A 23,262-nucleotide genomic window follows, 5' to 3' on the forward strand; every position below is an offset into this window, starting at 1 on the left:
TAGCGCTCTTGGGTCTTTTGAGATGTGGAAAAAGGGACATGGACACTTGGTACAGCCCTGTGGTGGCAAGGCCAACACCTTCAGAAGTTGGCATGTGACAAATGTGTCCTAAGAGGAAGAATAACTGGAGTGCCAAGGCTGAGAAATGAAATACTACACTAGTTGAATGAGGCAGATTTAGGCCTAGATTTTGTGAACAACTACTAAACCCAAGAGAGCAGCTGTTGCTGCATCCAGTTCGTCTTAGAATTTCTGTGATTAGTCACATAATACTTGTTCTGATTTTAAAAGATAAATATAAAATTAGGATTTTGTAAAACTTGTATCTCTCACCACTGAGCTTGCCACGTTCTTGAAACTTGTGCACCTGTCTACTAAGATTGGTGGTGAAATAAGTTAATGCAGTTATTTTTTTGTTACACGGTGAAATGTGTCAACATTGTGAAGCTCTGAATGGCTCAGTGACCCAATGTCTTGTTGTGGACCAATGCTTGTATCACAGTTATGCAGTAAAAGATCTGTAAATTATCACAAAATTATGCAGTAACAGATCCATTCAAAATACATGATAAGTATTTTAGATTTTAATGCAATCAAGTATTGATGTTTCAGAGTGATTGTTCACTATAACTTTTAAGGAATTTTTCTTGTGTACTAAAAAGAAAAATCTGCACATGTGTAGTTCCTTTTTTTTTTTTTGTCGGTCCTGGGGCTTGAACTCAGGATCTAGGCGCTGTCCCTGAGCTCTTTTGTTCAAGGCTAGTGCTCTACCACTTTGAGCCACAACTCCAGTTCTGCATTTTGAATGGTTAATTAGAGATAAGACTCTCAGAGGGATTTTCTGCCCCAGCTAGCTTTGAACTCTGATCTTCAGATCTCAGCTTCCTGAGTAGTTAGGATTACAGGTGTAAGCCACTGGTACTTGGCCACATGTATAGTTTCAGTGTAAAATATTGTACATGAAAATGTAACTAAAATATTAAAGATTTCAAAATGTTAATAACTTTTAAGAAAAGTTAAATATAAAATTATTATTAAGAATATTATAGTGACATGATTATTAAATATAAAATTATTATAAGTAAAATTAAAAATATAGAAACTTAAAATAAGAAATTTCTAGCTTATTTATGTATATGAAACTGGATTGTCTTCTACTTTGACCAAAGCATTCATTCTACAAAAAGATGAACAACAATAAAGAGATGTGAGAAAATATAAAACACTGTTATAATAAATTTTCACTTATTGTGTTTCGAAATGGGTTTGATATTTTAAGTGGATTGCTATTTTAAATTTTTCTTAGTTTTTCTTCCTAATACGGTAAAATATTAATAGATGTATAACCCACGTGAACAAAAATCCTTTGGGATTCCAGTAATTTTATGTGTGAAAGGATTCTGAAATCAAAAAGTTGAGAACTGTTCCCATAACCAGACAAGAAACCCAGATAGAAATAGTAGTTCTAGATATGACTGTTCCAGGTGCTGTTGCCTAAGTTGGTTGTGGATGTCTGTTTCTGTTGTTTTGTCTGTTAGCCTGTAATGACATTTGGTTCTTAGATTGCTGATCAGTGGCCATCTATGTCTGGGATTGATAAAAGTTTTTCTGGAAAGGGACAAATAAGTAGTACATACTTGGAGTTAGCAGACCAAGAAGCAAAGCAGGGACTGGCAGAGTGAATCTTGTACATCTTCTTAAAAAGAAGCAGAACAGAGGATATTATTTATATATATTACATTTATTTATAATCAGAAAGAAAAAAATTTGAAACATTTTTTTCTTTTTTTGTTCTAGTCCTGGGGAATAGAATTCAGGGCATAGTTGCTGTCTCAGAGCTTTTTTGCTCAAGGCTAGTGCTCTACCACTTTGAACCACAGCTCCACTTCCAGATTTGGGGTGGTTAACTAGAGATAAGAGTCTCATAGGCTTTCGTGTCCAGGCTGGCTTTGAACCTCAGTCCTTTCAGCCTCTTGAGTAATGATGATTACAGTCATGAACCACTAGCACCTGGCTCACGATTTCTTGATGAAATTCATGTAATAATAATTAAGTATGACATTTTGTATTACAGGTCTGCCAATGAGAGCAATGTAATTATTTTTTATCAGGTTGAAAACTTTTTTTTTTTTTGTCATGGGGCTTAAACTGGGGCCTGGGCACTATCCCTCAGCTCTTCAGCGCTCTGCTACTTGAGCCACAGCGCCACTTCTAGTTTTCTGAGTGGTTTATTGGAGATAAGAGTCTCACAGAGTTTCCTTCCAGGGCTGGCTTTGAACCGTGATTCTCAGATCTCAGCCTCCTGAGTAGCTAGGATTACAGGCGTGAGCCACTGACATCCAGTGAAAACATTTTGTTTAACTTAGGTTTATAACTAGTATTTGCTGTCATCAATTCAGTTGTACATGCTCATCTGAAAAAAACTACTTTTAGCTCCTGATTAGTACAAAAATTTCTCCTCTTCTTCTTCCTCCTCTTCCTCTTCCCTCCTCCCTTCTCCCTTCTCATCTTCCTCCTCTTCCTCCTCTTCCTCCTCTTCTTCCTCTTCCTCGTCCTGCATTTTTTGTTTTTGTTTTTAGACTAGCTCAGGTTGGTTCAAAACTCTGAAGTACCAGCCTGGCGCCAGTGGCTCATGCCTGTAATCCTAGCTATTCAGGAGGCTGAGATCTGAGGATCATGGTTCAAAGCCAGCCTGAGCAGGAAAGTCCGTGAAACTCTTATCTCCAATAAACCACCAGAAAACCGGAAGTGGCGTTATAGCTCAAGTGGTAGAACGCTTGCCTTGAGCTGAAGAGCTGAGGGACAGCGCTCAGGCCCAGAGTTCAGGGCCCACGACCAACAAAAAAAAAACAAAAAAAAACACAAAAACTCTCAAGTACCTCCTAATTGCTGTATTCACATACTCATCCAACTTTATCTTCTTGATCCTGTGTAGGTTGCTAGCATTATTTAGGCTCTTAGCAATTTATTACTAGTTAATGTTTGACATTTACTAATTTTGCAGCAATTTTACACATGAATTATTCTAGAAAATGGAAAGCAGAAACTCATTTAGGAGAGAGTTTAAAATGTATCTAGAAGTACATGAGATCCCACAGGTATGCTGAAACTAATAGCTTGTTCCCTTGCAAAAGAGAAATTTGTGGTTCATTGAAGATGTGATGGATTGAATATGCAGTACATCTTCCCTTTTGTAAATATTTCTGTACCCTTTTTTGTGTATACACAGGAGTTATATGATGTGACCAGTTATTTCAGTCATTCTTTTGTCTGTGGAAATACACTGACGTTCTTTATCTTTTCTTCTATACTAGTAGTAAGATACTTAAAAATATTTAAAATTTGTAAATATTCTAAAAAAACCTTAGGGGGATAGTTAATTACTAACTTTCCATAAAATTATAGTTAATCTACATTTTAAGAAATATAGCTTAGGGCTGGGATATGTAGCTCAGCAGCAAAGTGCTACTAGGTGCAATGTCCTCGGTTCAATCCCCAGGACCAAAAAAGAAAAGGCACACACACACACACACACACACACACACACAAAACAAAGAAAACAAGCAAAAATATAGCTTGGATTGGGAATGTGGCTTAGTGGTAGAGTGCTTGCTTAACATATATGAAGCCCAGGTTCTATTGCTCAGCACCACATAAACAGAAAAGGCCCGAAGTGGCACTGTGGCTCAAGTTGTAGAGTGCTAGCCTTGAGCCAAAGCAGCTCAGAGGCAGTGCCCAGCCCCTGAGTTCAAGCTCCAGGACTGGCAAACACCACACATACACACACCCCACAAAAACAAAAATATAACTTAAAATCCAGCAAGTTCAGTGCTTCCAAGCAAATGGTGCTATTTGTGAATGGAAACATGTATCTCTTTCTTGTGACTTACAGAAGGTTAAATCATGAAATGTCTAGTACTTGGGAAAGGAATAGACTATGTTTCTATTTTATTATAATCAAATCTTAATACATAGAAATGTGCAATGTTTAAAAAAAGTAAATTCCACTAAAAGGAAACCAAGATGTTTTAGAATGGTTGTAGATCTAGATTAGAATTGTAATCTTGAGCCTGGATATCACATATCATGTTATTTGAGAATGCAAAGAAATGATTGAAAATCCAGGATCACAGCACAAGAACTCAGAAACTAAGTTTCTACTTATGAACATTGAACATTGGAAAGTGTAACTGCTGTAAGTACTTAGAGATTTCAGTGGGCTGAGAATAATTATTGGTAATTTTTTTGTATGATAATGTAATGGTTTTTCTAAAAGATTCCTAAAGATGTACAGTGAAATATTATAGATGAAGTGATACAATGTGCAGAACTTAATTTAAAATGATATAGAGGTTATGGGTGTAGATCAGCTATATGGTCCTGGCCTAGCATACATGAGGCCCTGGGTTTCATCCCCGGTACCTCTAAAACAAAAAGAAGGAAGGAAAAGAGGGAGAGAAGGAAGGGAAGGAGAAAAGAGAGAGAATAAAAGAACAACCCCTGTTTGAGACCTTGGGATTGTACTTTTTTTTTTTTAGCAATTTATTTTCATGTATCAAATTATTTTTTAAGAACATTTCTTTCTTTTGTTTTTTGTTTTTGGCAATCCTGGGGCCTTGAACTCAGGGCCTGGGTACTATTCTTGAGCTTTTGCTCAAGGCTAGCATCTACCATTTGAGCCACAATGCACTTTCAGCTTTTTCTGTTTATGTGGTATTACGGAGTTGAACCCAGGGCTTCATGTATGCTAGGCAAGTACTTTACCACTAAGCCATATTCCCAGCCCTTGTTTAAGAACATTTCTTTGACTGTCTTTCTGTCTTCAGCTCTCTCTTTCCAGATGTAGTGAACTGTATGCAGACTGACAACCTGGAACTAAAGAAGCTTGTGTATCTCTACTTGATGAACTATGCCAAGAGTCAGCCAGACATGGCTATCATGGCTGTCAACAGCTTCGTGAAGGTAACGTATCCAAGGACTTAAGACCACTTTCCTCTACCTCAGATAACCTTTTTTTTTTTTTTTTTGCCAGTCGAGGGGTACTTATGTGGTGCTGAGAAATCTAACCCAGGGCCTCATGCATGCAAGGCAAGCACTCTGCCACTGAGCCACCTTTCCGGCCCTCAGATAACCTTGTGTGTGTGTGTGTGTGTGTGTGTGTGTGTGTGTGTGTGTGTGTGTGTGTGTGTGTGTGTGTGTGTGTGTGTGTGTGTGTGTGTGTGTGTGTGTGTGTACACAAACGCACATGTGTGCACCAGTACCAAGGGCCATATGCTCTTACTCAAGGCTGGTGCTATACCACTTGAGCCACACTTGGGCATATTTCTGGTTAATGGGAGGTGGAGGCTCATTGACCTTTCTTTCTGGGCTAGTTTTGAACCTCAGTTCTCCAAGTTTCAGCTTCCTGAGCAACTAGGATTAGAGGTTTGAGTCACTGGTGCTTTAGAAGACCTTTAGAGAAGGACTGGCAGTTTCATGTTTTAAGCAATCTATTTGCCAGCATGTGTCAACTAGGGAAGTTGAAACCATATGGCAAACCTTCTGTTAGTGGGACTTGGTACATGCATCTTTGCCAGATGGGTAGAAGAAAGCCAGGTGAAACCTCACTGTTTATACCTTCCAAGACTGACAAAGTTTAGGCATATCATTACTTCCCTGAGGCTTTATCCTTGTAAAAATGAGGCTTTTGGCTTAAAAGCCAAAGTTATTACTTTGGGTTGAGTTAATGATTTTTTTTTTTTGAAACATTCAAGTAGAGGGAATAGTTAACAGATTTCTAAGTTATCGTGTAATTTTAAACATTACTGACGTATGGACACTAATGGTTAATTTGTACTTTCTGGATGCTTCTATACTTTCTGGAGACCTCTCTCACCTCTATGTCCTTTCTTGCTAGATAAACATATCATTTCTTCTTTACATGTATCAATCAGATTGTTGCCCCCACACCCTCTTTGTACTACTGGAGTTTGAACTTAAGGGCTTGCACCTGCTTGGCAGGTGCTCTGGCACCTAGCTTTTTAGTTATTTTTCAGTAGGGTCTTGTGGTTGTGATTGTTTGTTTTCTTGTTGTTATTGTTATTTTGTTTTTTGTTTTTGGTAAGTCGTAGGGCTTGAACTCTGGGCCTGAGCGCTGTCCCTCACAGCTCTTCAGCTCAAGGCTCTACTACTTGAGCTACAGAGCCACTTTGGGTTTTCTGGTGGTTTATTGGAGATAAGAGTCTCATAGACTTTCCTGCCCATGCTGGGTTTGAACCGTGATCCTCAGATCTCAGCCTCCTGAGTAGCTAGGATTACAGACATGAGCTACCAGCTCTGGCAAAGCCCATCTTTTGTTGTTGTTTTTTTGTTTGTTTTTGCCAGTCCTGGGGCTTGAACTCAGGGTCTGGGCTTTGTCCCTGAGCTTCTTTCGCTCAAGGCTAGCACTCTACCACTTGAGCCACAGTACCACTTCCGTCTTTTTCTGTTTATGTGGTATTGAGGGTTTGAACCCATGACTTCGTGCATGCTGGGCAAACACTCTTCCAGTAAGCCACATCCCCAGCCGATTGATTGTTTTTTTTGTCTGCATCTGGCCTCAGACTTCAGTTCTATCAGTGCTTGCCACAGCTTCAATTATAGGAGTATGCCGCCATTTCTGGCTTATTGATTGACATAGAGTCTTGGTAACTTTTTGCCTGGGGCAGCCTCAGAACTGTGATTCTCCCAAGTGACTGGAGTTTCAGATTGTACCATCATGCTGTGCTTTCCCCCTCCCTCCTTCCCTACTTCCCTTAATAGTTGAATATACTTAATAGAAATATTCAAATAATCATTCCCTTCCCTTATTGCTGAAGCCATGACGTAATAAGTCTCTTGTAATCAGTCATTTTTTTTTATCCTTCAGAAAGAGCTTTTTGTTTGTTTGTTTTTCCTAATTGGTACTGGAGCTTCAATTCAGGGCCTGGGTAGTTCTGTGCCTTAGCCTTTTCACTCAAGGTGAACTTTGCTACTTCAGCCACAGCTCTATCTATTTCCCAGAAATGTTTTTATTTTGTTTTATTTATTTATTTTTTGCCAGTTCTGGGGATGAATTCAGAGCCGTTCTGAGCCTCTTTGTACTCAAGGGCTAGTGCTCTTCCACTTGAGTAGTATATTGGAGATAAGAGTCATGGACTTTCTTGCCCAGGCTGGCTTTGAACAGCAATCCTCAGATCTCAGCCTCCAGAGCAGCTAGAATTTTACAGGCATGAGCCACTGGTGCTTGGCTCAGTGCCTGTTATTGCCTCTGTTACTACATTTGTGTAATAGAGAAAGTAAATTTTATATAAATATTATTACAGTCACCCTATATGCTACTAACCTACTCCTTTACATTTTGCAAAGTGAAAAAATTACCTTTTAAAGTCAGCTCTGAAATAGATGCATTTTCATTAATATGCTCTTAATAAGTCAGGAAAAAAGAGAGTTGAATTTTGTGTTTTTAAAAGAACAAACTCAAACTGGGTGCTGATAGCTCACACCTTTAATCCTAGCTACTCAGGAGGCTGAGATCTGAGGATCACAGTTTGAAGCCAGCCTAGGCAAGAAAGTCTGTGAAACTCTTATCTCCAATAAACTACTCAGAAAAAACAGAACTGACTCTGTGGCTCAAGTGGTAGAGCACTGTCCTTAAGCACTGAGAGGCTCAGGGTCAGAGCCAAGGCCCTGTGTTCAAGCCCCAGAACTAGCAAAAAAAGAAACAAAAACAACAAACAAACTCAACATATCAAGCAGCAAATTTCTACTTAACTAAAGCTGTAAATCATTGTCCCTAATATCTAAAGGACAAAATCAGGTCTCCAACTGAAACTAAAAATTATAAATTATAGGCTCAGGAACTTTGTAAACATATTGTGTAGTCATTTATTAACAAATGAAGGGGTTAGGGATTTAGCTAAGAGGAAGAGCACGTGACTGGCAAGTACAAGGCCCTGTGTTTCATTTGCAGCTATGCAAAAAAATAAAAAAGATTCTCAAATTTAAGAATAATATCTCACTAGCTGAGATTTTAGCCCAGGCTGGCCTGGAACTCACAAGCATCCTGTTTCAGCCTTCTGAGTAATGAGATTATAGCCATATTTTACAATGCCTGACTCAGAATATAATCTCCTTTAAAAAAAATATAACAGTACCAGCAGGGCATGGTGGTGCACACTTGTAATCCTACCTACTGAAGCAGTAAAGATAGTGGTCTGAGGGTGACCCTAACAAAAGTGTGAGACTCTTATAAAAAACTGATTTGCAATTAATGTAATTCATCACATCAACAATAGCAAGGATAAGAACTACATGATTATCTCAATAGACACAGAAAAAGCATTAGACAAATCCAACACCCCTTTATGATGAAAGCTCTGGAGAAACTAGAATCCAGGGAACATTCCTCAATGTAATAAAGGCTGTGTATGACAAACCTACAGCCAGCATTATACTTAATGGCGAAAAGCTAAAGCCATTTCCTCTAAACCCAGGAACAAGACAAGGGTGTCCACTCTCTCCACTCCTTTTCACTTTAGTATTAGAATGCCTAGCTAGAGCAGTAAGACAAGATGCAAACATAAAGGGTATCCAAATAGGGAAAGATGAAGTAAAACTCTCCTTCTTTGCAGATGACATGATCTTATATTTAAAGCATCCCATGGATTCCACTCCCGAGTTACTCAAGCTGATTTGAAACTTTGGCAAAGTAGCAGGGTATAAAATTAACCCTCAAAAGTCAATGACTTGGGCTGGGAAGGTGGCTAAGTGGTAGAGTGCTTGCCTCATATGCATGAGGCCCTGGGTTCGATTCCTCAGCACCACATAAACAGAAAAAGCCAGAAGTGGCATTGTGGCTCAGTTGGTAGAGTGCTAGCTTGAGCTGAAGAGCTGAGGGTCAGTGCCCAGGCCCAGAGTTCAAGCCCCACAAAAACAACAACAAATCAATGGCTTTCCTGTATGCCAAAAATGTGAAGAGTGCAGCTGAAATCAGGAAAGCAATTCCCTTTTGTAATGGCCCCACAAAAAAATAAAATACCTAGGAATTAACTAAAGAAGTGAAGGACCTCTATGATGAAAACTTTAAAAACCTGAAAAAGGAAATCAAAGCAGAACTAAGAAAATGAAAAAACCTCCTATGCTTCTGGAGTGGGAGGATTAACATAATGAAAAAGGCATTACTGCCAAAGGCTATCTACAAATTCAATGCAATACCCATTAATATCTCAGCCTCATTCTTCAAGGAAACAGAAGAAGCAATCCAAAAATTCATATGGAACAATAAAAGACCCGGAATAGCAAAAACAGTCCTTAACAGAAAGAACAGTGCTGGAGGAATGTCAATACCAGACTTCAACCTCTACTACAAAGCCATAGTACTCAAAGCAGCTTGGTACTGGCACAAGAACAGACCTAAGGACCAATGGAATAGAACAGAAGACCTAGAAATAAACTCACAGACCTATAGCCACCTAATCTTTGATTAGGTAGCCAAAATAGAATGAAAGACAGCGCCTTCAGTAAATGGTGCTAGAAAACTTGGTTAAACACCTGTAGAAAACTAATATTAGATCCTTATATATCACCCTGGCAAACTTGGTTAAACACCTGTAGAAAACCAAAATTAGATCCTTATATATCACCCTGCACCAGAATCAACTCCAAATAGGTCAAAGACCTGGAAGTAAAAGCAGACACCCTGAAAACATTACAGGAAGGAATAGGAGAAGCTCTAGGGCTCCTTGGCCCAGGCCAAAATTTTCTTAATAAAGACCCAGAAACAAAACAAATCAAAGAAAGGTTGGACAAATGGGATTGCATGAAACTGCAGAGCTTCTGCATGGCAAGGACATAGCTAATAAGATCAATAGAAAGCCACAGATTGGGAGAAGATCTTCACTAGCCATACAACAGACAAGGGCCTCATATCTAAAATATACTTAGAACTCAAAAAATTAAATCCTCCAAAAACAAATCCATTAACAAGTGGGCTGAAGACTTAAAGAGAGGGGCTAGGAAGGTGGCTCAGTGGTAGAGTGCTTGCCTGCATGCATGAGGCCCTGGGTTCAATTCCTCAGCACCACATAAGCAAGAAGAATAAAGCCGGAAGTGGTGCTGTGGCTCAAGTGGTAGAGCACAAGCCTTGAGCTGAAGAGCTGAGGAACAGCGCCCAGGCCCAGAGTTCAGGCCCCACGACTGGACCCAAAAACAAAACAAAACAAAAAGACTTAAAGAGAGACTTCCCTGAAGAAGAAATGGACAGTAGACACATGAAGAAATGCTCAATTTCTCTAGCTATAAAAGAAATGCAAATCAAAACAACATTGAGATTCCACCTCACCCCAGTTAGAATGGTTATAATCAAGAAATCTAATAACAACAGATGCTGGAGGAGATGTGGCCAAAAGGGAACTCTACTGCATTGTTGGTGGGAGCGTAAACTTGTTCAACCACTCTGGAAAGCAGTATGGAGGTTCCTCAAAAGACTACACATAGAGCTCCCCTCTGACCCAGAAATCTCACTTCTGGGTATTTACCCAAATGATCACAAATTAGGCATACTAAAGGCCAGCACAACTGTGTTTATCACAGCATTATTCATTATAGTAAGATATAGAACCAACCCATATATCCCTCAGTAGATGAATGGATCAAGAAAATGTGAGACACACACACAAATGTGACACACACACACACACACACACACCCTCCCTATAATGGAATTCTATGCTTCCATCAGAAAGAATGACACCACCCATTTGTTAGGAAATGGAAAGACTTAGAAAAAATCATATTAAGTGAGTAAGCCAGACCCAAAGAAATATAGGTGCCATGGTTTCCCTCACTTGCAATAACTAGTATATGTCTAGGCTAATTTTATCAGATGAGCAGAAAAAGCTCAAAAGCTATGTACATATGACCATATAAGATGATACTAAGTGAAATGAACCCCAAGATATAGACACAAGAGGCCTTTCCTCATTGTTGCTGTTTTAAATGTACTACGTGATTTTTTTTTGTTGTTTCCATTGTATGTTCTTCCCCTTACGGTGTATCCCCTGCTGTCACTGTACTACTTGCTTTTGATATCCTGTATCTTGTGTATACATTTGTCTAATTTCGGGAGGGGGAGGGGAGTAACAAAATGCTGAAACAAGGACACAGGATGACCCATTGCAACAATGATAGCCACAAGACAGTATATTGGAATTAAACTTTACAACTTTGCAGGGGATGGGAGGAGTAAGGGAAGTGGGGGAGGGAAGGGATGGTGGGAGAACAACAAGGGAAGGGGCAACTGCTCGACAAGAAATGTAAGCCGGGCGCTGGTGGCTCACGCCTGTAATCCTAGCTACTCAGGAGGCTGAGATCTGAGGATCGCGGTTCAAAGCCAGCCCCGGCAGGAAAGACTGTGAGACTCCTATCTCCAATAAACCACCAGAAAATCAGAAGTGGCACTGTAGCTCAAGTGGTAGAGCGCTCGCCTTGAGCTGAAGAGCTGAGGGACAGCGCCCAGGCCCAGAGTTCAAGCCCCACGACTGACAAAAAAAAAAAAAGAAAGGTACTCATTGCCTTACTCATGTAACTATAACCCTTCTGTACAGCATCTTTACAATAAATAAGTTAAAAAAAGCACAAAAAATGATTTTATGCCTGTAATCCTAGCTGCTCAGGTAATCAAGGTCAGGAGGATTGCAGTTTGAGGCAACTTGTGGAAAAATGTTTTGATAGATCCTCCTCTCAGTAGTTAAAGTTGCAATGGGGTAGTATGCACCTGACATCTCCTCTATGGAGGGAAGTATAAGACAGAAGGATGTCAGTCTAGTACAGTTTGTGTAAAACCAAGATCTATCTCAAAAATAACCAGAGCAAAAAAAGTATTGGAGCATAGCTCAGAGAGGCCCTGAGTTCAATCTGCACTACTAACAAAACTCCAAAACTATTATAGGCGCAAATGACCGATACCCAGCTCCTTCTTGGAGAGGAATAGCATAGGAGGTTGGGTTTTGATGTAGAATGTAATTGGAAACAACTTAATGTAATACACTTAATTTTTGGATCTGGGGATTATTAGCTAGGGACTTTTGCATGGTAGGCAGACTGTTTCCTTTGAGTCATTTGGTATACTTACAGCTGATGCTTGTTTTTTGTAGGACTGTGAAGATCCCAATCCTTTGATTCGGGCCTTGGCAGTTAGAACCATGGGATGCATCCGGGTAGATAAGATTACAGAATATCTCTGTGAGCCCCTCCGCAAGTGCTTGAAAGATGAAGACCCCTATGTTCGAAAAACGGCAGCAGTCTGTGTGGCAAAACTCCATGATATCAATGCCCAAATGGTGGAAGATCAAGGATTTCTGGATTCTCTACGGGATCTCATAGCTGATTCAAATCCAATGGTAATAAATTTCTGCTTTTATAAAGAGAGCAAACTGAGCATCAATGACACAGGCCTCTAATCCTTGCTACTCAGGAGCCTGGTATTTGAGGATTGGGGTTCAAAGCCAGACTAGGCAGAGAAATTTGAGGGTCTCTTACCTCTAATTAATCAGCAAAAGCTGGAAGTAGAAATGTGGCTCAAGTAGTACAGTGCCAACCTTGAGAAAAATAGTTAAGGGACAGCACTCAGGCCCTGAGTTCAAGCCCCAGTACCAGCACACACACACACAATTGAAGAGTTAAAAAGAAAAAGTATAAGTACCAGTAGCAGCACACTCATGCATGTGCACACGTACACACACAAATTAGATGAGAGAACATGTGTGTGCATGAGCTGGGCTAGAGATGGAGCTCAGTAGTAGAGCACATGCCTGGCATGTGCACAGCTCTGGATTTGATCCCCAGCAGTACAAAATACCAAAACAAATTTAAAACAACAACAGAATTACTTTGGGACCAATGTGATCACTTCACATTGTGATCACTTCAGAGGCAAGTGAGGACGGAGATTTTGAGGTCAAACCTGGGTACATAATGACCTGAAAGGGACATATAGTGAGACTATCTCAAAAACAAAAAATCAAAAAGAGCAACATTTAAAATGCTCTCTTTTCCAGGCATGTTTCACACAAATGTCTTCGGACACTGGAGCATAGAATACCTCTGGGAAACACAATTTCTCCTAATCACAGATTGTCTCACACCCTACACACTTTTTGTTCTTTTTTAGTTGTTTATTTAAAGATTATTTTTTCAAATAGAAATTTGTGGTATATTCTGGTATGATGATACTAGAACTGAATCAAAGTGATCTTTATTGTCTACTCTTTAAAGAAAAGCCAACTTGATTATGTTCGAGTGTTTATCATTAACATAACCCCTTAAAATTGGTGTTTAAAAAAATATTCTCTTAGCCAGCGCTGGTGGCTCACACCTATAATCATAGTTACTCAGGAGGCATTCAGAGCCAGCCAGGACAGGAAAGCCTGTGAGACTTATTTCCAATTAAACTTTACTTTTAGAATGGATGTATTCAAGTGCAAAGTGATAAACTGACTGCTAATACCTCAAGCTCATTTTAATTGATTGGTCACTAAATATTGTTACTGAGAAGTTGGAGGAGTTTCTTTAAAGTGTTCCTTTTTTTGCCTAGTGCAACATTTACTTGAAGGTGAATAATACTAGAAGGGGTGAGCCTTTTCTTTTTTTTTTTTTTGCCAGTCCTGGGGCTTGAACTCAGGGCCTGGGTGCTGTCCCTGAGCCTCTTTGTGCTCAAGGGTAGCGTTCTACCACTTGAGCCACAGTGCCACTTCAGGCTGCTTCTGAGTAGTTTATTGGAGATGAGAGACTCATGGACTTTCCTGCCCAGGCTGGCTTTAAACTGTGATCCTTAAAACTCAGCCTTCTGAGTAGCTAGGATTACCACTGGTGCCTGGCTACCTTTACATTGTTGTTGTTATTTAACTTTCTCAGTGGAGGGAGAGTTGGAATTTACCTGAAATAGGTATCAGCTCTCATTTGTCTTTCATTTGCTTCAGCTAGGTGTTTGGACATCTCTTTTGGTTTATCTTAGTTTATGGGTAGCTTTTGTTTATTATTTTCCTAGATTAGTAGTAAAATCAAAGGATGAAACAAGCTACATTTAAAAAAGGATACTTCTGCTAGGCACCAGTGGGTCATGTCTGTAGTTGTAGCTACTCAGGAGGCTGATATCTAAGGATTGCTGTTCAAAGCCAGCCCAGGCAGGAAAGTCCCTGAGACTTGTTTCCAATTAACTGCCAAAAAAAGTGCCAGAAGTAGAGCTGTGGCTCAAGTGTAGATCACTAGCCTTCAGCACAAAAGCTCAGGGACAGTGCCCAGTCCTCGAGTTCAAGCTCCCCCAGAACCAGCACAAAAAAAATAAATTAATTCAACTAAAATTGAAAAAGGTATTTCTTATACTGATTGTCATATCAGAAATCTTTCTGCCATTTTGTAGTCTTCAAGGTGGGGTGGAAGTGCTTAAACTACAACTCCTCGTAAGTTGTTACCACAAGTACCAAAAGGTTAACCCAAGTTTTCTGTGTGTTTTTATCATTACTAAAATTCATACTGTCACTCTGAGCAGCCATCTTTGAAATTTTCTACTTGAGAACATAGAGAAGATGAACAACTAGGGTTCCAGGCATCAACCAGATAAACAATATTAAATAACCTTATGAAATAAAACTTAGCTATTCAATGATGCTAAAGAGGGCTTAAGGTGGATATGAATTCTAACCTCTGCAATTAAGAGTTTAAGTGAAAAAGTCATCTTTCCCACTGATGTCAGTTCTTCCATACAGAACCTGTCAAATTCTGGGACAGAAGGACTGATGACTTAGTAGTCTTTTTATTTATTTATCTATTTATTTTATCTTCTGTTGGTCGTGGGGCCTGAACTCTGGGCCTGGGTGCTGTCCCTCAGCTCTTCAGCTCAAGGCTAGCACTCTGCCACTTGAACCACAGCTCCACTTCCCCCTTTTTCTGCTTTTTTTTTGGGGTGGGGGGGAGGGTCTGGTCGTGTGGCCTGAACTCTGGGCCTGGGTGCTGTCCCTCAGCTCTTCAGCTCAAGGCTAGCACTCTGCCAATTGAGCCACAGTGTCACTTCTGGCTTTTTTTCTTTTTGCTTATGTGGTGCTGGGGAATCGAACCCAGGGCCTCATGCATGCAAGGCAAGCGCTCTACCACTGAGCCACCTTCCCAGTCCACTTTTTCTGCTTATGTAGTGCTGAGGAATTGAACCCAGGGCCTCATGAATGCAAGGCAAGCACTCTACCACTGAGCTACCATCTCAGCCCCTTTTTATTTATTTTTTTAAACCCAGTAGCACTTACATATCTTTTATTAGATCACTTCACCAAATACAAAGTTTCTGGAACTGACCTAATTTGTCTGCTTTCCCCTGGTAGATCTGGTTTTGTTTTCATCCACTTCATAGTACTCAAATGACATGTGTATGCTGTTTGTTTATGCTTTTTATTAAGCGAACCTTCAAAGATAGTTGAAATTAGAAACATGAGCTTATTTCTCTTTCCCTGCCCTCCACAGCTTTCATTGAGATTCTTTGTTTTTTTTTCCACATATACTTATATTGTATTACAAAATAATTGAATCTGTACTTTGATCTCAACATTATTCCTTTTTTTGTCAATTGTGGGCCTTGAGCTCTGGGCCTGGATGCTGCCCCTGAGCTCTTCAGCTCAAGGCTAGCACATTTTCTGGTAGTTAATTGGAGATAAGAGTTTCACAGACTTTCCTTCCCTGGACTGGCTTTGAACTGTGATCTTCAGATCTCAGCCCCATGAGTAGCTAGGATTACAGGTGTCAGCCACCAGTGTCTGGCTATTCCTTTATTTTTTAACCTTAAAAAACAATTACAATTAAAAAGAAAAAAAGTTACCAAAAAAATCAACCTTGAGGTATTTTAATCATCACACTGATTTTTGTTTTTTTAATCTGTGGGGTCAAATGTTGATGGGAAAAATAGATTGAGAGCATGAATGCAAAGTACTACCCATGGTCTAGTGGTAGAAATTAAGGTTCAGTAACTCAAACTTCTCAAAAACTCCTAAGGCTGATGATGGTCCATGACACTAGGAAAAGATAATTAAATGAAAATGCCTTTTATGACAGGCACAATAGTAAATACTTCGATGCAAGTATTTCACTTATATCTGTTCTGTAAAGTGGAAGTTATTGCACAGTACATATGAAGAAATGGTATACTCAGACTAAAATACCCCGAGTTCATGCAGTTGGTAGTAATATAGCCAGGATTCTCCAATGTATACATATGTGTGTATGTATACATGTATATATAAAATTCACACACTTAAGTTTACTTCATTTCCTCTAAATGGCTACAATTTTGAACACATAAATATCCTGTTCTATGAAATTATGTCAGTCCTCAGTCTAATGCTGGAGAGGAGTACTCATTTTACTGTTCTTGAGGAATGTTCCACATGGTGGCAGCACTGAACCAGCAAATACCGATTCTCTTATAGAAGTATTTGGATGCTTGGGGACAAGCACAGGAAAGGAATCTGCCTTAGTAGTCTTGTAACTCACACCAAAAGGAGTTTCTAGATGTGAAAGCACCAGAATGGCAGAAATGACTGGGAAACTCTTTAATAAGAGAGGAAAATGTTGATCAAAAGCTGGCAGTTCTCTCTTTTTTTCTCTCTGTTCATTTCTAGCTCTTGAGCTTGCTCTTGCTCTTCTTTTCTAGCTCTCTTGCTCTTGCTCTTCTTTTCTAGCTCTCTTGCTCTTGCTCTTCTTTTCTAGCTCTTTCCTCTTTTCTCTCTCTGTTCGTTTCTAGCTCTTGCTCTTCTTTTCTAGCTCTTGCTCTTGCTCTTCTTTTCTAGCTCTCTCTCTGCTCTAGCTCTTTCCTCTCTCTTTCCCAGCCACGTGGAGTGCCAACCTTGCCTGGTCCCAGCAGGTCTACTGAATAAACCTACCCCTTACCTGAATACCACGTGCGTGCAGGTGCAGTTTTTACTCGGCTACCTCTTTTTAAAAACCTAACATAAATGGTGCCGTGACTCGGATAAAGGCTTATAGTCAGGAAAGCTGGGATTTCTGTTTTTTTCCTCTTTTTTCTTTTTTTGTTCTTCCCTTTTTGAAAAAAAAAAGAAAAAAAAAAAAAAGCTGGCAGTTCTTAGGCTTATATTGATTTTGCCTGGTTCCCAGCAACAGTGTGCTTTGCTGTAAGGAATAGAAACTCTATTACATTTTATCTTCCTTTTTAATTTAGTTTAATTTAGTTTTTTTCCAGTCATGGAGCTTGAATTCAGGGTCTGGGTACTGTCCTGAGCTTTTTCTGCTCAAGACTAATTGGGCTTGAATTCACGGCCAAGGCATTCTCCTTTAACTTTGTTACTCAAGTCTGGTGCTTTACCACTTGAGCCACATCTCCATTTCCTACTTTTTGCTGATAACTGGGGACAACAGTCTCATATAGATTTCTGCCTTGTACTGGTTTTGAGCTGAAATCCTCTGAGCTTAGCCTCCTGAGAATGATTATAGATGTGAGCCACCAGCACCCAACTCAGATGTGTATTTTACTAGTCCATATTTGAAAGTTAATCTATATTCAGAATGAAGAAACAATTTGGAGTTAGGGGAAAACAGGTCTCCTATGAATTTTTTACAGATGCCAGCATTTTAGAAATGACAGACATCTCACAAGAAAAAAATATACTTTTGAGTATGTGGTTTTTTTCCCTTTTATTCTCAGAGTAAACTGGGGATATTCTAACTTCAGTTAACATATTGATGTTTAATTTGCCACGAGAAAAATTTCGTTAGCATCCCAGCACATGTACTTTGGGCTTTTTGTTTTTGTTTTTAGCTCAGTTATTCCAAAGCCTTTTGCTTGCTGTTCCTGTCATCTCCTTCTTTCACATCTTCTGTCTCTCTCAGAGCTGCTCATAGGATACCCCTTTTCAGTGCTCTGAGAAAGTTGTAACCTCATCAGTAAAAAGGGTTCTTTTGAGTAGGTGTACCATCAGATTAGCCTCATTTTAGGCTGGTATAAAAGTTCTATTTAAACTGCCAAATCCTCTTGATTTGAACTTTTTCTGGAAAAACATTTGAAGGAAAACATTAAAGAAATGTGTATTTTAATGGTGTGTTAGTCAGCAGGCACACACCACATGGGATGATGATGTTTTTCAGTCCGGGGTGATTTTTTTCTTTTTTTCCCATAGCAGATATTTGGAAGTATCTGAAAACAATTGGTTGCCACAACTGTGGGAGGAGCATTAGTGGTAGAGTTCAAGGATGCTTTCAACCTCCCATATGCGCATGGGAGGCCCCATCAACACCACAAAGCTTTATCTGGTCTGTCAATAGTGCCTAGGCTGTAAAACCCTACCTAGTTTATATATCCATAATGTTGCAGAATTGGAAAATTGTGAGAAATCCTATGAAGAGTGTTTGTTATGGCTATGCTGTTCTAGGTCAGCAAAATTGTGTCTTGTTTCTTTCTCAGGTGGTGGCTAATGCTGTAGCAGCATTGTCTGAAATCAGTGAGTCTCACCCAAACAGCAACTTACTCGATTTAAACCCACAGAATATTAATAAGCTGCTGACAGCCCTGAATGAGTGCACTGAATGGGGCCAGATTTTCATCCTGGACTGCCTGTCTAATTACAACCCTAAAGATGACCGGGAAGCTCAGAGGTCAGTCCATTTTTCTGGAGAATATGTGATAGTCTTGACTGATGGAATAAAGTCTCATTTCTGTTACTACCCTAAGAGTCTTATCAATTGAGGAAAGTCAGCAGATTTGGGGCAGACATTGCTACCCCTCCACTCCGAGGTATTTTCTCACTGGATTTAGGAACACTGTAGGTTATGGAGCCAGACAAAAATTGCTGTTTTTGAGATGTATGTTTCCCACTTCTTGTTTGAACAGTACAGTTCTCTTGGCTTCAAATTCCCTTGAATCTCTCTCTGTAGCACTTGCTCCACTCTATTAGATAAGTGTTTCATACTTGTTATTGAGCTGTGTAACACCTGTAGTTTAGTATTAGAGAAAATATATTAGTGTCAGCAAAGTGTATACTGCATCCCATTATATACAGAAATCGTCAGTCTGAATTTGGAGATTCTGGAAGGCACATCTTGATCATGCTGCTCAGCCTTTTACCACTTTAGTGTGTGGTATAAGTTTACTTTAGCAAGCTACCTACTAAATGCATACACATATACATTTTAATTTGCAAATTTGGAGTTAACACCAATTTTTACTGAATATTTTGGGTAAGCACTGTACTAGGCAATATACTTCTGAAGAAATGTTGGCTCTTCATTAAAGTTCATATATTATAATTATGGTAGATAAGAACCCTCCTTGCCTGGCTGAAGCTGATTTCCAAGCTACTAGAATGTAAGTGTTCTTTGCTTGTCTGGGAAATTGTTCCCTCTGGACAGACTGAACTATAACTAAAGCCCTTGATAGTTTCTTTCCATTTTTGAATACAAATAGATTCTGAAAAGAACTTTATCTAAAATTTTATTTTCTGTTGGTCATTGACTGACATTGCACTCATTTATTCAGTTCATTCACTCAGCAAATTGTGACATTATAGAGCACTTAGTCTGAGGATGGGGGTAGGAGTATGGGTATAGGTGTACATGTACTTGTACGTGTGTGAGTGTGTATTGAGGGTTTTGTGTTTTTTTTTTGGGGGGGGGGTCCAGTCATGGGCTTGAACTCTGGGCTTGGGCGCTGTCCCTCAGGTCTTCAGCTCAAGGCTAGTGCTCTACCACTTGAGCCACAGCTTTTTTTCTTTTTGCTTATGTGGTGCTGAGGAATCGAACCCAGGGCCTCATGCATGCAATGCAAGCACTCTACCACTGAGCCACCTTCCCAGCCCGAGGTTTTTTTTTCAATACAGTATGTAAATATATCAAGGGTGATGAGTGTTAACAAAGATAAAGAGATTAAGGAATTGTATCTTTTAGAAAAGTGAGGGGAAAGCTTCACTTTGAAGCTAGCATTTGAATAAAGATCTGAAGGAGGTAAGGAATCAGCCAAGTGGATACAATATAAAAAGAGAGTAATGTAGGGGCTGGGGGTTAAGCCCAGTGGAAGGGCACCCACCTGGCGTGCGCAGGGCCCTGGGTTCGGTCCTCAGCCCTGGGGGAAAAAAAAAGAGTAATGTAACCTATTTGGTTAAGGACCTACTCAGTAGATTGATCGAGAGCTTATCAAACTTAGATCAAAGTCTACTGATTGATAGTTAAATAGCTTAAGAGTTCTAGAGGAATCTTAGCATAGGAGTGGCTAGGAGAAAAAGAGGACGTGGGAGAATAATGCAATGCTGTTCTTATACTTAAAACCAGCCAGGAGCTGGTGGCTCACGCCTGTAATCCTCGCTACTCGGGAGGCTGAGGTCTGAGGATCATGGTTCAAAGCCAGCCTGGGTAGAAAAGTCTGTGGGACTCTGTTTTGTTTTGGTTGGTTTTTTTTTGGTTAGTGGTAGGGCTTGAACTTGTTGTCTGGGCACTGACCTTCAGCTCTTCAGCTCAAGACTAGTGCTCTACCTCTGGAGCCACAGCACCACTTCTGGTTTTCTGTGGTTTATTGGAGATAAGAGTCTCACAGACTTTCCTGCCGGGATGGCTTTGAACCGTGATCCTCAGATCTCAGTCTTCTGAGTAGCTAGGATTGTGAGCCACTGGCTCTGTGGGCCTCTTATCTCCAATTAGCCACCAGAAAACTGGAAGTGGAGCTGTGGCTCAAAACGGTAGAGTGCTAACCTTGAGCAAAAAGAGCTTAGGGACAGCACCCAGGCCCTGAGTTCAAGCCCTGTGACTGACAAAGTAAAAATAAATCAATAAGACAAAATCAGCAACAACAATAAAAAAAATTCAGAGCTTTCCTTATTAACTTGAAAGCGGAAGGTTGGAGAGGGGGTAGTTTTTCCTGTCCACCCACCTTCTCCTGTACCTTTCAGTGAAATCTTAAGTCACAAGTGAGTTGAAATCACTCACACTGTGAAATGTGTTTCAGAATGCTTAATTTGACTTCCTATAGGTTGAGTAGAAATGGGCTGTAAGGCAGGGAGGCCTAACATAATATGGGGAGACAAAGGACTGTAAAACAAGAAGGTAATCAGTGTGAGTTCATGTGTTTTGGGGTACTGCTAGTTTCCTTATAGTTTGAACATCCCCTACTGCTGGTTTCCTAAAGTGTTCTGGTGTTCCTGCTCTGCCTGTAATTTGCTGGGTATATGGCTTCTGCGGTGTTGAATCCCAATTTGACCTAAGCATGGAGCTTTAATTTTTCTAACTGATTCTTGAGTTTCTTGTTACTTGGGCCATGGGACTCTGAAATGCTACCTTATAGAGTGGATTGGACAAAGACACTGTAATTCAAGCTCTAATTGTTCCTTTTCTACCCCCAGCATCTGTGAGCGGGTAACTCCCCGGCTATCACATGCCAACTCAGCAGTGGTGCTTTCAGCAGTAAAGGTCCTAATGAAATTTCTAGAATTGCTACCCAAGGACTCTGACTACTACAATATGCTGCTGAAGAAGTTAGCTCCTCCACTTGTCACACTGCTGTCTGGAGAGCCAGAAGTGCAATATGTCGCCCTGAGGAACATCAATCTAATTGTCCAGAAAAGGTTGGGAAATAGTGAATTGATAACTTAAAGTTTTTATGAATTTGAATTAAGCTTAGTAATATAAATGCTTAGTAGGCCAATCTTAATCTCTTTTTACTGTATGGAAATAAAAATGTTAGCAGAGCAAGATCAAAGATCATTGGATTTACAGTTGATGCCAGTGTATTTTTGTAGTAAATGTCTGATGTTGCTTTGTAGTGAAGCTTGTTTTCTGAAGGATCTGTTCCTGATATATTGCTATTGATAGGTTCAGGCTGTAATTTAGAGCTAGTTTGTTTTTCTTCCAGCCATTCATCATGGCAGCTTGTATCCTGCTACTTGAAAAGGATAAAAATAGTCTGCCAGATGGAACTGATGAGGATAGATGGGCTAGGGATATATAGCTCAGTGATAGATCACTTACATAGAATGTATGAGTCCTGGGGTTTGATTCCTAGTAACTGGGAGAAAAAAAGAGAAGTATAGAGGAACTTGATGAGTTTTCTTTATAAGAGGAGAAAAAGAAAGAGAGAGAGAGACACTGATTAGATATTAATACCAACCCAGGAGGATCTATCAGTAAATACATATATTCACTTGTCTTTCCTATATTTTTTGTGTAGACCTGAAATCTTGAAGCAGGAAATCAAAGTCTTCTTTGTGAAGTACAATGATCCTATCTATGTTAAACTAGAGAAGCTGGACATCATGATTCGCCTGGCATCCCAAGCCAACATTGCTCAGGTCCGGCTTTATGCAGTCTCAGAAAATCTGGCTCTCAGAAGAGACTAGTCCATGAGATTGATGTTTGAGAAGGCCTGATGTTTATATGCTTTCTGGGTATTTGACAGGTTCTAGCAGAACTGAAGGAATATGCCACTGAGGTAGATGTTGACTTTGTTCGAAAAGCTGTTCGAGCCATTGGACGATGTGCCATCAAAGTAGAGGTTAGTGTCCACTGGAAGTTGAAATTGCATTTTATAATAATGTTCTCTTTTTTCCCTTTTTATTTTCTCTCCAAGACCAGCACTCAAACTCGGTATCTGATGCTTTTACTTGTTGGCTGGCGCTTTACCACCAGAAACACACCTCCACCCCCTCTTTTTTTTCCCCTAGTCATGGGGCTTGAACTCCTCAGGACCTGGGTAATGTCCCTTAGCTCTCTGGCTTGAAGCTAGCACTCTGCTACTTGAGCCACAGCTCCACTTCTGGTTTTCTGGTGGTTAATTGGAGATAAGAGTCTCAGATCTTTCTTACTCAGGCAGGCTTTGAACCGTGGTCCTCAGATCTCAGCCTACTGAGTAGCTAGGATTACAGGTGTGAGCCACTGGCACCCAGCATCTGCTTCAGCTTTTTAACTGCTGGGATTACAGGCTTGTAATCTTAATTTACTGCTTTGAAAAAAGAAGCTGAGTTCATATATCTCACCATTCACACTTCTCTATCGGTTTGTTTTTCTTTGTTTACTGGGGTTTGAAATCAGGTCCTTGAGCTTTCTATGCAGGCTCTCAACTACTGAGCCACATCTCCAGCCATTTTTCTTCAGTGATTATATTGACTTTCTCTTTCTCTCTCTCTCTCTTCTCTCCCTTTCTCTCTCTCCCTCCCTCTTCCTCCCTCTCCCTTCTCTCTCCTTCCCTCCCCCCTCCTCTCTCTGTCTTCTTCTCCCCCCCCCACAGTGTAC

The 23,262-nt window shown here is 40.1% G+C and overlaps 1 protein-coding gene across 2 annotated transcripts in view; it reads left to right on the plus strand.

Annotated features, from left to right (window-relative positions):
- Positions 1–23,262, plus strand: part of Ap2b1 (adaptor related protein complex 2 subunit beta 1) — a 120,179-nt gene that overhangs the window by 16,211 nt on the left and 80,706 nt on the right. For both annotated transcript variants that reach the window (XM_042693795.1, XM_042693803.1), the window contains exons 4-9: positions 4,827–4,962; positions 12,153–12,398; positions 18,455–18,645; positions 21,378–21,599; positions 22,202–22,322; positions 22,430–22,525. In XM_042693795.1, coding sequence (XP_042549729.1) covers positions 4,827–4,962; positions 12,153–12,398; positions 18,455–18,645; positions 21,378–21,599; positions 22,202–22,322; positions 22,430–22,525 — 1,012 coding nt within the window. The remainder of the gene's footprint in view (positions 1–4,826; positions 4,963–12,152; positions 12,399–18,454; positions 18,646–21,377; positions 21,600–22,201; positions 22,323–22,429; positions 22,526–23,262) is intronic.

This window comes from Dipodomys spectabilis, unplaced genomic scaffold (assembly GCF_019054845.1).
Source record: "Dipodomys spectabilis isolate Male_0828 unplaced genomic scaffold, ASM1905484v1 ptg000004l, whole genome shotgun sequence".
Lineage (NCBI taxonomy): Eukaryota > Metazoa > Chordata > Mammalia > Rodentia > Heteromyidae > Dipodomys > Dipodomys spectabilis.